Source organism: Equus quagga, chromosome 9 (genome assembly GCF_021613505.1).
Source record: "Equus quagga isolate Etosha38 chromosome 9, UCLA_HA_Equagga_1.0, whole genome shotgun sequence".
NCBI classification, from domain to species: Eukaryota; Metazoa; Chordata; class Mammalia; order Perissodactyla; family Equidae; genus Equus; species Equus quagga.
The window spans coordinates 90672710-90685228 of record NC_060275.1 but is presented as its reverse complement, the minus strand read 5'-3'; the positions used below and the strand labels follow the sequence as shown (position 1 = coordinate 90685228).

General features: G+C 37.4%; 1 protein-coding gene across 1 annotated transcript in view; it reads right to left on the bottom strand.

The window, feature by feature from the left end:
- Positions 1–375: 375 nt before the first annotated feature.
- Positions 376–12519, bottom strand: part of LIFR (LIF receptor subunit alpha) — a 74356-nt gene continuing 62212 nt past the window's right edge. Inside the window, exons 17-20 of the mRNA XM_046672250.1 lie at positions 10688–10849; positions 9646–9739; positions 7957–8035; positions 376–7562 (exon numbers count right to left, since the gene is read on the bottom strand). Of these exons, the coding sequence (XP_046528206.1) occupies positions 6939–7562; positions 7957–8035; positions 9646–9739; positions 10688–10849 (959 nt within the window). The 3' untranslated portion in view covers positions 376–6938. The remainder of the gene's footprint in view (positions 7563–7956; positions 8036–9645; positions 9740–10687; positions 10850–12519) is intronic.

The following is a 12519-nucleotide window of genomic DNA, read 5'->3' as shown; positions in this document are numbered from 1 at the left end:
TCAATAATTTGAAAGAAAATTTTGATATATTCTTAGAATCTCCAGAAATGTTTAGATTATCTTCAGAGGAAATAAATTAAAAATCATACTTTAAGGACCAGTATTTATTTTATAACGTTGGATTCCCACTATTTGGTTATTTTTATGCTAACTTCTCTGGTAAATACAGATTTAATGGAACATACGGAAGGTTCTATCAATGGCATAGCAAAGTGTTAAAATATTTAAAATTTAGTTACAGCGCTATGTGACTGCTTTATAACCGCTCTAATTCTTATGGGATAGAACCAGAAGTATGAACAACGAAGCAGAAGCCACTTTTCCTAAGTGCTTAAAACAAGAAGAAAAAACAAACAATGCCCAAATGTGTCAGTGTAAGTTGTAAGAAAATATATTTATTTTTTTCATGACAATACTATGATAAAATTGTTAAATACATGCATGTTTTAAAAACAAACATAAGTAACATCTTTAAAGTTAACAGCCAAGCATACTAGTTTTACATTTTAGGTGTCTTAGTAACAGGTTACCTCTATTCTATGTTCTTGCTATAACCATGTTTTCCAAAAGATATGGAAACTAAATTCTGAAATTATACGACGATATAAAATGTCCAAATTTTCCACTCTAACAGCAACATAATCTCCAAATTTTCCTAAGGCAGAAAGTACTTCAGTTGTCATCTCTGTAAGTGGAGCTGTTTTATTCCATATTAAACTCAGAATTCTGTGAACGAGACTGAATCACACAAATATACTGCAATCTACAGTTCACTTCCTGTACATGTACATTTAAAGGTTTCCTTATATGACTAAGCATGATTTTAGGTAGAGAACATCACAACTGATCATTCAGGTTAAAAAAAAAAAGTCTGTAGTGGTAACATTTCAAGAAATGAAAAAGGGAACAGTTTCGGATCTGCAGTTTCTCCCTATCTTTCGGCTATATTTGCACACACCTGACCAAACAAAAATTAGTAAACAGTTACTAGTATTTATAAAAAACTGAAAATATTTAACATATAACATCCCCTTTTAAAAAAACACTCATTCTACAAACAACCTTATAAAAGACAAAAACTGAAATCTGTTCACAGTATGTGTATTTTGTAAACAGTAATTCACTAGAATGCAATTTTGAAAGTAAAAAATGGTAACTTCCTAACATTCTAAGGACCTCTAACTTACGGCCAGAAAATGAAAGAGAAGAAAAGGTAACACATTCCAACTAGGAAAGTTGAGTATTTTAAAATGATTTTAGCTTTAGTCATACCTTTAAGGTGGTGCCATCCCAAATACAGGATGTCTTTCTATCCAGGCCAATCTTTTTCAAGCAATTCTGAATTGAAATGTATTTAAGAAAAAGCCATGCTCCTCTTTGAAAAAATAATAGGATAAAACAAACTCCAGCGTATCATATAATAGCTATCCTTCTACAACAATGAACTGAATAGGGTTTCTTTTTGTGTGTTGCCTTCAATTATAATGTATTCATATTTTTCCTAAACATTATGCTAGAAGGAAAAAATTAAACAGAAGGATATATCACAAATAATGGAGGAAAGTGTTTGCAATCAAACTGAGGATAAAATATTTGAAAAAGTTTTTAATGAAAACCATTATTGTTTTCTGTGATTTATTGTAAAAATACTAACATTAATGTTAAACCTAACAGTTAAAGTGTCCATGTTTTAAAGAAAATTGTATTACTACCTGGAAATCTTTTGATCTTTTATAATGCAACCCTGGAATGCTTGGGAAAAATACTAAGTTCAGAATCTGAAAGTTACCCATTTAAAATGGGGTAATTCTAAAAGGAAGTACATTTTAAGAGTAAAAGGAAATTCAATACATTTAAGTGAGCCATTCAATCAATTGTACAAAGTATTTGGGGCTTAAGTGCCATAAGGTCTATGTTAGTTTTTTTTTTTTAATTCTAATTGGCAATCTTAGAAAATAGATGCAAATGTAATAAAAATCAATTTCCATGTCAATTAAACATTCGTTTTTTTCCCCTATTCACACCTCTTAGTTTTTAGGGTATTAGTTATAGCAACCAAAAAGTAATGTAAGTTATTCCTGCTTTATATTTGGTTAATATTCAATCAGTTATAGTTTACTTATTTAAGAGCTTTTAAGTTTATTGTTTCTATGGTTCTTCAGCTAGGCACTTGCATATAGAAACATTCAGAGGGTCTCCCTCTTAAAACAATACTTTTAATTTTCATAAAAATGTTGCACAGTTTTTATCTTGCATAGGTAAATCCTGCTTATAACCTGGACACTTAAAATCCAAAATATTAACATTCTTAACATAGGGAGAAACAAACACTACTCGTGGTTAAAAATAATAGAATCCTGTCACAACTAAACCTCATAATTATAAGGATTTGGACAGATTCTAGATCAAATCACATCCCCTGAAATTTTACCACACACAATAAAGCCTGACATATCAATTAACTGAATGTTGTTCTTAATCCTTCATACTGGCATTAAAAACAGTTCATCTGTATTATAATTAGCATGAATATGATCATATAATAGTTAAGACAAAAACACTAATTGAAAAGGAATAAAAAGTCTCACCACTCTAGTGAGATAAGAGGTTTAAACATTATTAATAGCCCTGCTACATAATCCATGAAGATATAAATAGACCAAATTCAAACCAAATAATTTCCAACGATACTCTAAGGTCATGTCTAAAAGATGCATTTCCAGTTGTGTTTGGCCTCAAATCATTTTCTTCTGTGAAAAATTTTCTTCTGGATATAAGGGCATGGCACCATGAAACGTTGTTTCAGCAGGAAATACGAGTTTCAAATAAATGCTCTGAAGAAACAGTTTATCAAGAGAATGAGGGCTTAATCAATTCAGCTCACACATCAATGTATTGTTGGTTTGCTAGAACGCCTGCTGGTTGGTACAAACACGTCCCAAGTTGTATACCCATCAACTATAAGGAAACTATGAACACATAAAATTAGGAAGAAAGATGGTATCTAGTGATGCTTTTGCATGTCTCTCCCCCAAGTTTTCACTCAAACTGTGGAGCCACTGCTAGAGCAGATTTGAATCTTCGAGGCAATAGTCTCAGATCTACACAAGCTAGATCTTGATATAGTCCACCTCCTAGGAGAACTCTATTGAATCTGCACACTCTAGGAGGGAACTCAGTCAAGAAAAAATTACTCACTGAACTTCCCCTAGGCGCCTGGTCTCTGTAATCAGCCAATGATTCCACATTTTACTTTTGAGATGTCCAAGTTTATACTTTCCAAATAAGAAAAAAATTTTTATAAAAGACATACAAATTGTAATGAGGTTCAAAACAGAAAACAGCAAAAATTACATTAAAGTAAACAAACAAAAAGTTTTATCAGATTATGCACCTGAGTAGTAGAAAAATTTGAGATAACATTTTCTGAATATTGACATGTTAGGGAGTATTTCAATTTCAAAATACCATAAAATTGATTTCAAATTCCTTAGTCTTCTTCACTGAACTACATCTAATTATTTAAATACAGAGAGGACGGTAATGTTCTTTAAATATGGACGGTATGAAGACAATTAAGAAATGACAGGACTAATTTCCAACAAGAACACAAGCTGCACGAAGTTTTAAGAATGTGACTTTTACCACAGTTTCTGAGAATGCAATAGGACCAGATGTTCTAAATGCAATCCTTCAGATCCATGAGCTGTGAAAGTAATGCTGGTATGGAAAATGAGGCTGACACTTCCGCCCTTATACCTTTCATGAACGGCCGCTCCTGGGTCTAAGCTACAGGAAAGCAGCACTTCTATTCCCTAAGCACACAAACACACGACAACTACCAGATACTCAGGGCCACCATCTCAAATCCAGGCCTCTACAGGTTGAACACACTGAGGATTTCAATTGTATATGGGTCCTAATCCATGCAATACATAATATACAAGGTCTATCTAATGTCAAAAGCCTAGTGAGGTCTTCTAAGAATATTTTTATATTAAATATTATTTAAGAGGGACATTCACAAGAGAAATGTAGTCATGACCACCAGAATCTCCATTCCTCACAAAGGAACCTTGATTTAAAATTGGCTTATAAGTGAACTACGTTATAAGAGAGGTGAAAATGTGTCCTCTATGCAGTACTATTCAACATAATGGAACCTAATTCTAGTTCAGACATTCAGAGTTTTCTAACCAATGATAGGGCTTTAGTGAGGAAGGAGGGATTTCCCAATTATTTTCCCAGTCAGGAAGGGCTGGAGGGGACACATCTAGCCTCTAGTTACCCCTCCCCCAGGGAGAGGAGCTACCATGACTGGACAGAGCATGACCACTATCAGAGGGCCTTTCACACTTACGCATGGTCCCGGCATTGACAAACAGCACACATTATAGTGTTTCCAGTGCCACAAACCACCAGATATATGAGAAAGGGTGCATTCTATCTCCACTCCTCTCTCCTCTCTCCCTGTGTTAAGGCTGTGCCCACCTGCCCAGGTAATAACTTCCAATCTATACAGTGGGTCTGGCTGTCTTCAATTCAATGGGGAAAGACAGGAACTCGCTTTGGCCTCAGACCTAAACCACATTCTTCTAGGCATATAGCAAGTTATAAGGACCCTGCCCCGACTAACAGAGCTTTACTCTGCTTCTCATTAACCTAATGATCACTGTGTATGGAACTCCAGAGCAGGGGAGAGGTGAGCGGCACTCTGAACCCTTTGACACAGGAAAAGCACTGAAGTCCTGGACAGGGCGAAATGACTCAAGAGCCCCAGCAATATTCACCAATAGCTAAACAAATGAGTCATTATAGGAGTTAGAAAGGGCACTGGATCCAGATGGTCACAGTTGCAATGCTGATACTGATGACAGAATTCAAACAATGTCTTCTGGCCTTTTCCCATTATCTTGGGCTAGTGTAGTTTAGACCAATCAACTTTCACTTCAGCCAACACCTAGCCTAAAGAGATGAAGTACAGGATTCACAGGTTTCAATAGGGAATGAGGCACGAGTTGGGGGCAAGAGGCGCATGGTAATGACAAGCTTCGGCAGGGAGAGTAGGCAGCCCCAGATCTGAGTGTCTGGGGTGGAAGCTAAGGGAAGGAGCCGAAAAGGAGAAATAAGAAGACAGAGCAAGCTCCGTTAGGGATGGCTCTGGTCTGATTAACTTTCCATTGCTGAAAATCTCTATGAGCTATTAGATAGCTTTATATACCATGTGTGTACATAATTAATTCCATTTCATTCCACATGTCCATAGATCACGAAGCTCAGGAATTTAGCTGAATTCTAGCAATTAAAATCAGGATTCATAAACGGAGTACCTAAACAGATTTTGTCCCTTGTCACCCTGTGGCTTTTTCCCACAACAGGGTTTTTGTAAAGATACATCATGAGCTAGAAAAAAAACAACTGATCCATTATGTGCAAATACATTACAGAACCTCATATGATAAAAAACAGGCATATCTTGACTTATTCACATATGTCAAGTTTAAGTAGTTTTGCCTTAACTATCAAAAGACAAGATACATAGACAACCTGAGGGCAGGGAAAATATAAGATACACTTTCTAGTTTATCATTTTGCTTTTCTGAGAACATTCATTCTAGACATCACTTATGAAAACCAAGGGTGGGAAGAGGACGCTTGAGGACTCATGACTCTAGACAGCTCACAAAGAGACTGCTGGACCTCCAACATAGGTATCCCCATGGAGTCGGCTCGACTTCATGACATTTGATATAAAATAGCCCTTGAGTAATTGTTCCTGTAAGAAGTATTATCTTTTTAGTTTTATATTTAAAGATTTGAGGACTAGATCAAATAGTCTGGACAAATGATCATTTAAGAGGGAGGAACTGCTAAGACGCATCATCAAGAGGAACATCTGCTACAAAGCGTCAAAGATCAACACTGGCTGGGCGACCAGGTTCAATGGCACAGTTTTCTCAGGAGAAACTGGAGCCAAGCAGAACTATATGGATAGCTAATGCCACTAGGTATTGCTTAGTAGTCATCTCAAATAGTAAATCACTGGAATTATATGTTTATGAATAATATTGAATTTGCTCATATATTTATAAAACTGACACTGTGTCACCAAAAAAATCCCTGGATTTCCAAAAAATCTTAGATCTGTAGTCTTAGAAATTTAAGTTTTAAATATTAGGGCAACCAACTGCAATAAGGGAAACTAGCATAAGAGCTAAAAAATAATGGAACGGTTTGAAACACCTACCAAAGCAAGAAAGCACGATTCTGATGTGGGTGGTCAGTGTCACGCTTGTTTTCCGAGTTTGTACCCCTGAGAAAACTGTTTGATAACCGTTATACAGTAGGCACAGGAACAGCACACTTTACAAAACAAAACACTAAATAGAAGTCGCTACATTAAAAATTATATTAATTTTTGTAAATGCTGTAGATAGAGAATAATGTGAAGTTTTGAAATCTGTGCTTGGTTTTCATCTAGGATGGAGCGAATGTCAGGCAAATACACATCAGCTGTTACTTTGACATTTGTCTCCCTTGCCTGCAAATCTGCTTGCAATTCCTGAAAGTATACATATGAGAAAACCATAAACCACAGGCTAACAGAATACGGTTGCTGCGGGATTTGTTTTGCATGTATGGACTAGACAGTATTAGCCTTGAAACGCTTCTTGAAGGTAGAGCACGTGAGAAATTTTTTGGCTCGAATCACAAATAGCTCCGAGTCTTGAGTTGTGTGGCTGGAATTTCTGAGTGACTACACTTTGGCTCTTAGACTACATTAAAAGCACATTAACACTTTCAGCGTAACTTGCACGTAGTGAAGTCCAACCCCCAACAATACTTCACAGGATCCCTCCAGACACCCAGTGCTGATGCGGCAACACTAGCAACTAGAGCTTATTGAGATGGCAGACTGAAGTGACAGGGTGACATGGTTAATCATTTGGTTTGTTCTGAAAAAAGTTTGTAAAGGACCACCCTCCTCCATTAGATTTGGGAGAGTCTTCATCTTTAGGAGGAATCAAAAACTGTCGGGAGTTAATGGAGCATGGACTTCCAAAGGAGACAATTTCACTGTTGCTGTCTGTGGATCTGGGAGAGTCTGGAGATACTAAGTTCCAAGTATTTACATTTGCCTGAGGTCTGTAACCTGCAGTTTTCTCCAGGTCGTCATCTGCAGCTAGATCTTCTACAGTAGAAGTAACAGGGAGGTGCATTTGTGGCTTATAGCCGGCCCCCCCTACAGCGTCATTTTCTTGTTCTTCCTCTGGTTTTGCTTGAGGCTGATACATGGACTGGATGTCAATGTAAATGACTTGTGAGGTACCCCCACCTTCATCCAATCCTGGGTTTGCTATTTCCTCCTCAATGACTGGTGGGCAATAGGACACGACCACGTGGTTTTCAGGTTCTGCATCAGAGCTGTCTTCCAGATGCTCAGCTACTGGAGAAATTATCTCTGTATCTTCTATTTTAGGGACTATTGACCGAGTTTCCAGAACCTCGACATTATTTGGGGTACAAGGATTCATTTCCAACGTTTTAAGAGTACTGTTTCCCTAGAAATAAATTTTAAAATAATGATTAAGTATAGCACTAAAAGCTGCTGCAATGCCCTTCCTACAAAAAGGGGCATTACTTTATATATTACTTTATATATTTATATATACTTTATATATATACTTGTAAAAATTTGTACCATTCTGTAGTGCACATTACAGCAAAGTTATGTTTTTTCCCCCCTATATATTGGTATTTTCCTTGCTATTAATAGTACTGGAAAAAAGAGCATGGTACAATTTAAAATTAATAATTTTAGAAATTCAGCAGATGTTAAAGCATTGCTATTTTCCCAATACATTTTACTTAGGATAACATTTGCATGCTAAACACTTTTCACAAAAAAAAGGAAGGCAGTACTTCAAAGATAAATATAAAAAAATAAAGGATTACCTGACAAACACTCTTTTGAAACTGTAACGCTTTACAATTTTCTGGATTTGGAATATCGGGGTAGAAGGTTTCTTTAATCCTTTAAATAAAGAATGATTAAGTAAACTTAGTAATTATAAGATTATCAATTAGATAAATAAGTTAAATCATCAGGCTTATTTGGACATGTATGAATATTTTAATGAACATCTGAGAAAAATGGAAGATCATTTTTAGTGTGAACATTCACTAGAACTTTCTATACAATGCATCGAGAGGGTCCAATTTGAAAACTATAAACAGTACCTCTATTTCTAGAATTACAAGATCTCGTGTATCTTATGAAAACGGAAAGCAAAGAATTAAAATGGTGATTGTGCTCTCAAGTCAAAAGTAAAATACAGGCATTGCTCGTATAACCAAAATATTCATACTGCAAAGGGGACTAAGCATGATCGATTACCTAGGGAACATATGAGCACTACGCAGTTCTCTACTGCTCCTACAGGCTCTGGACTATTAGGAAAAAACGCTATTTATCTTGATTTGCTCAGTGTCATATCATATTTACAGCTGTTAAAAAGAACTTCATTATTTGAAATTCTTGCAGGAAAAATAAATTTTTTAATGTAAGTCTGAAATGCTCTAATTTCTGAACTCTCTCATTTTACCTTTTTTTTGGTACTCAAATCATTTGTAAAACATGATTTTTGATAATGAGAATACGGTTACCAAAACAGGCTATTCTAAGGTTCTACTACTATTTATAATTATAAGCCAAGCTTGCTAGAGCACATTCTGGTCTTTTTCATAAACGATGGCATTTTTAAGGCCAGTGAGGACTGTCTATGCATGAACACAGGCCTTTGCCCCACGGCCAGGACAGATCCTGCCCATTGATTGCGAGGTGCTCTCTCCCGCTGAGCCCCTGGCTCACCTCACCTCACCTGCCACCCACTCTCTCACTTCACCCAGACACCCAGTTCTTCTCACTTTCTCCAGAAGATCGAGCTCTTTCCAATTTCTGGGCCCTCACGGAAGCTATTCTCTCTGCCTGAACATCCTCCCCCCTCTCCTTACCCTTTGGGACTCTGTTCAAATGGAACTGTCCCAGGGATGCCTTGGCTGACCACCTCCGGTGACATGGTTCCCTGCTGTTCTCCTCATGGTGCCCTCCTGGGACCCACCCTCACTTGGCAGGCATGCATTACTGGATGATTCTGGTTTTAACGCCCATCTTCCCCACTACGCTGTAAGTCTATAAGGACCATGCTTATTTCGTTCGTTCCTGTGTCCCCCTTCACTTGGAAAGGGTCATTCATATTTGTTGAATAGATAAGTAAATGACGAGATTTTCTAAATATGTCACCAGGACAAGTGAAACCATAATCATGAAATTACATTTAATCTTGCATTTGGCTATTGCCATATTCATGCCTGCAAATATTTTTTTGAGTAAAACTGCTATTACTTTAAAGTATTAATAAATACAGTAGAGAAAAATTTACACTTTTACTCTATTAATTTTAAAATCTTTAAGTAATATGCCATGTTTTTGCCTAATATTAATCTAACAGTAATTCTGACGAAAGCAAATATTTTTTTACCAACTAGTTTTGACCAAAAAGAAGCACTGGTATTGTTAACACATAAACTAAATAATCATGCGCTTAAGAACAAAACAGTACGAGTAAATGCAGATACCATTACCATTCTCGTTTCCGGTAGCAAAGGATACTTGTTACCACCCCAACAATGATGGCCACTGCCACTGGGATGAGAATGGCAATAATTAATCCCACAGCTGAAAAGAGAATATTGCAAATAGGAAAATCACCATTTTTAGTATGAAATATAGAATAAATTCATATCAGAAGATATTTAGGTTGGTAGATTATTTGATGAAAAAAACTCTAACTGTGCCAGGGACACTGAAAAACTATTAAAATATAACCCTCGAGTATTTAAACAATTGTTCTACCAATACTTAAAGGCTTTAGGGCAAGGTTTCTCAATCTTGGCACTACTGACATTTTAGGCCAGATACTTCTTCATTGCCTGTCTCGGTGGGGAGAAGGCTGCGTGTGCACTGTAGGACATTTAGCAACACCCCTGGGCTTCTAACCACTAGATCCCAGTGGCACCCCCAGTTATGCCAACCAAAAATGTCACCAGGTATTGCCAAGTGTCTCCTAGAGGCAAAAATCACCCCCAGTTGAGAACTATGCCCTCATGGTCTTACAGCCTGTGCGTAAACTCCAACTCAGGGGTAGAGAACAAGCCTGTGATCAAATCAAAGTTCTTGGCTGCTGACAGTCAAGGCCACCACTCTTCTCTACTTTCCATCTCAGATTTACAAGCGTTGTGCTTAACATAGTTCTTTTTTTTAAGATATTTCTTTCATTCTTTCCTGGATATGTTAAAAATCACATTTAGAATAATTATAGCAAAAAATTTTAAACTGCTTGACCATTACATAAATTCAATATGACTTTAGAACTGTAGGCTTCAGATGTATCCTTAATTCATTAGTTTCTTAGGTACTCATTACAAAATAGCTTCAAATAACTGACAAGAATTAATATGAAGTCATCCCACGGTCTTTTAACATTGTCCTCTAGCCACTATAAAAATGCAACAAAATGTGAAATTTTGGAAAAGGGGGGTTCCCTACATAAACAAAAATTGCTGAAACACTATGAATTTAAGCATGGAAATATTGGCATATTTTCAAAGGCAATATTTAACTTACAATTCTCCTTTGTCACCACAAACATACTCTTCTCTGGGCCCATCCCACCGTCCGTATAGGCTCGCAAGACCAGATGGTAACTTGTTTTACCTTGAAGATCGGCAATTCTCAGTGTTTTCTGGGATATGTCAGTAATATTCTTAACCTTTACGTCGGAACGACCTGTTTTTAAAGTGCAGGATGTTATTACTGCTCTCTACACCATTTTAAACACATGGTTACTCACACTTGTCACAACCACATCCCTTTTAAGTGAGTCCAGCTGCTGGCCATCTCCAGGGCCAAGGCCCGGGGAGCCTGCCAGGGCCATGTTCAAGTTCTGCCTCTGCTAGTTAGTAGCTGTGTGATCTAGACCTATTATTCTGACCACTCTGAACCTGAGTGTGTCTAACTCTGAAACAGAATATCACAACCTGACCTCACAGGGCTCTACGAAGTTTTCATACACGTTCGCTAGAATAATGCCTGCCATACAGCAGGCAATCAATTAAACTCACTTCTCTTCCTTTTACTAAGAGCATGAAAAACCACCACAACCCACCCTCACCGGGGTGGGGGACACTGTCACGTGGGCTGCTCCTGCCTAGGAGTCGAGTGAGAGACTTGAGGCAGCAAGAGTACAAATCCACAGAGATTACGTCAAACCACTCAGGAAAAGGGGCAGTGTTATCTGAGCTCTCAAACGAGCCACTAGTGAGGAAGCCTTTGAACCATTTCAAAAGAAAGGGTGAAGAATTGTTTAAACTATTATTTTTAAAAATTTAACTAAAACAATGCATGAGGAGAGCTTAAAAAATTAACTAAATGGCTAATAACAAAAAGTAGCAGTTCCCTGCCAGCACCTTCTCCCACCACCCACAACCACTTTAGAATCATGTTATCAGTCCCTTCGGGTATTTACTTCCGTATTTTGAAATACACTTGGATTGATAACGCTTGATTTTTAAATTTTAGGTCCTATCTACTCACATCCTATGAGGTAGATGATTTAGCTCTCTCACCCTGCCCCCTTCTCCCCCACAATCCATAGCATTCATACAGAAACATCAAACATTTGGTAAATTCAGTGTTGACATTATTGTGATCATATAAACATGGATTACTGCTGAGACGGATTACTTGGTACGATGAATTATGTTTCCTTTCTTGTTTGTCTGTTGTTATAACTGCTTTTTTTCCTCATTTGCTTCATGGATCAACTCCTAATTCTTCCCACATCCTCCAAAGAATATCCAATACAATTTTCCACGTGGTCCAATACAACACAATCCCAGGCGCACTGCCTGCCCCCAAGCCCTGGCCCTCTTCCCTCCAGGGGCCCCCTTCCCTGGAGCACCTACTCTGGACTGGAAGCCTTCCAGGCTGCTGCCATGCTGGAACTCCCTGCCCCATGTCCTCACGTTGAAGAAGGGCGCGTGGCGGAAGGAAATATCTGCAGCCTTGCATATCTACAAACGCCTTCATTCCACTCTCATGTTGGTTGATGGATTGACCGAGTAAAGAACTTTAGGCTGAAAATAATTTTCACTCAGCGTTTTGAAGACATAGCTGTGACATCTTCTAGTATCTGGCGTGTTGTTGAGAAGTCTGATGCCATTCTTATTCCTGATCATTGACACATAAGCTGCTTTTCTCTAAATGTCCCTGGGACTTTTTATTTATACATTAAGTCCTCTGAAAATTGATGGTGACATATCTTGGCAGAGGTCTTTTTTCTATTTATTTTACTATGTACTGAATGGGTCCTTTTACTCTATATGCTCAGGTCTTTCAGTTCTGGGAAATTATTTTATGCTACTTCTTTGATAATTTCCTTCTCTCCATCTTACTCT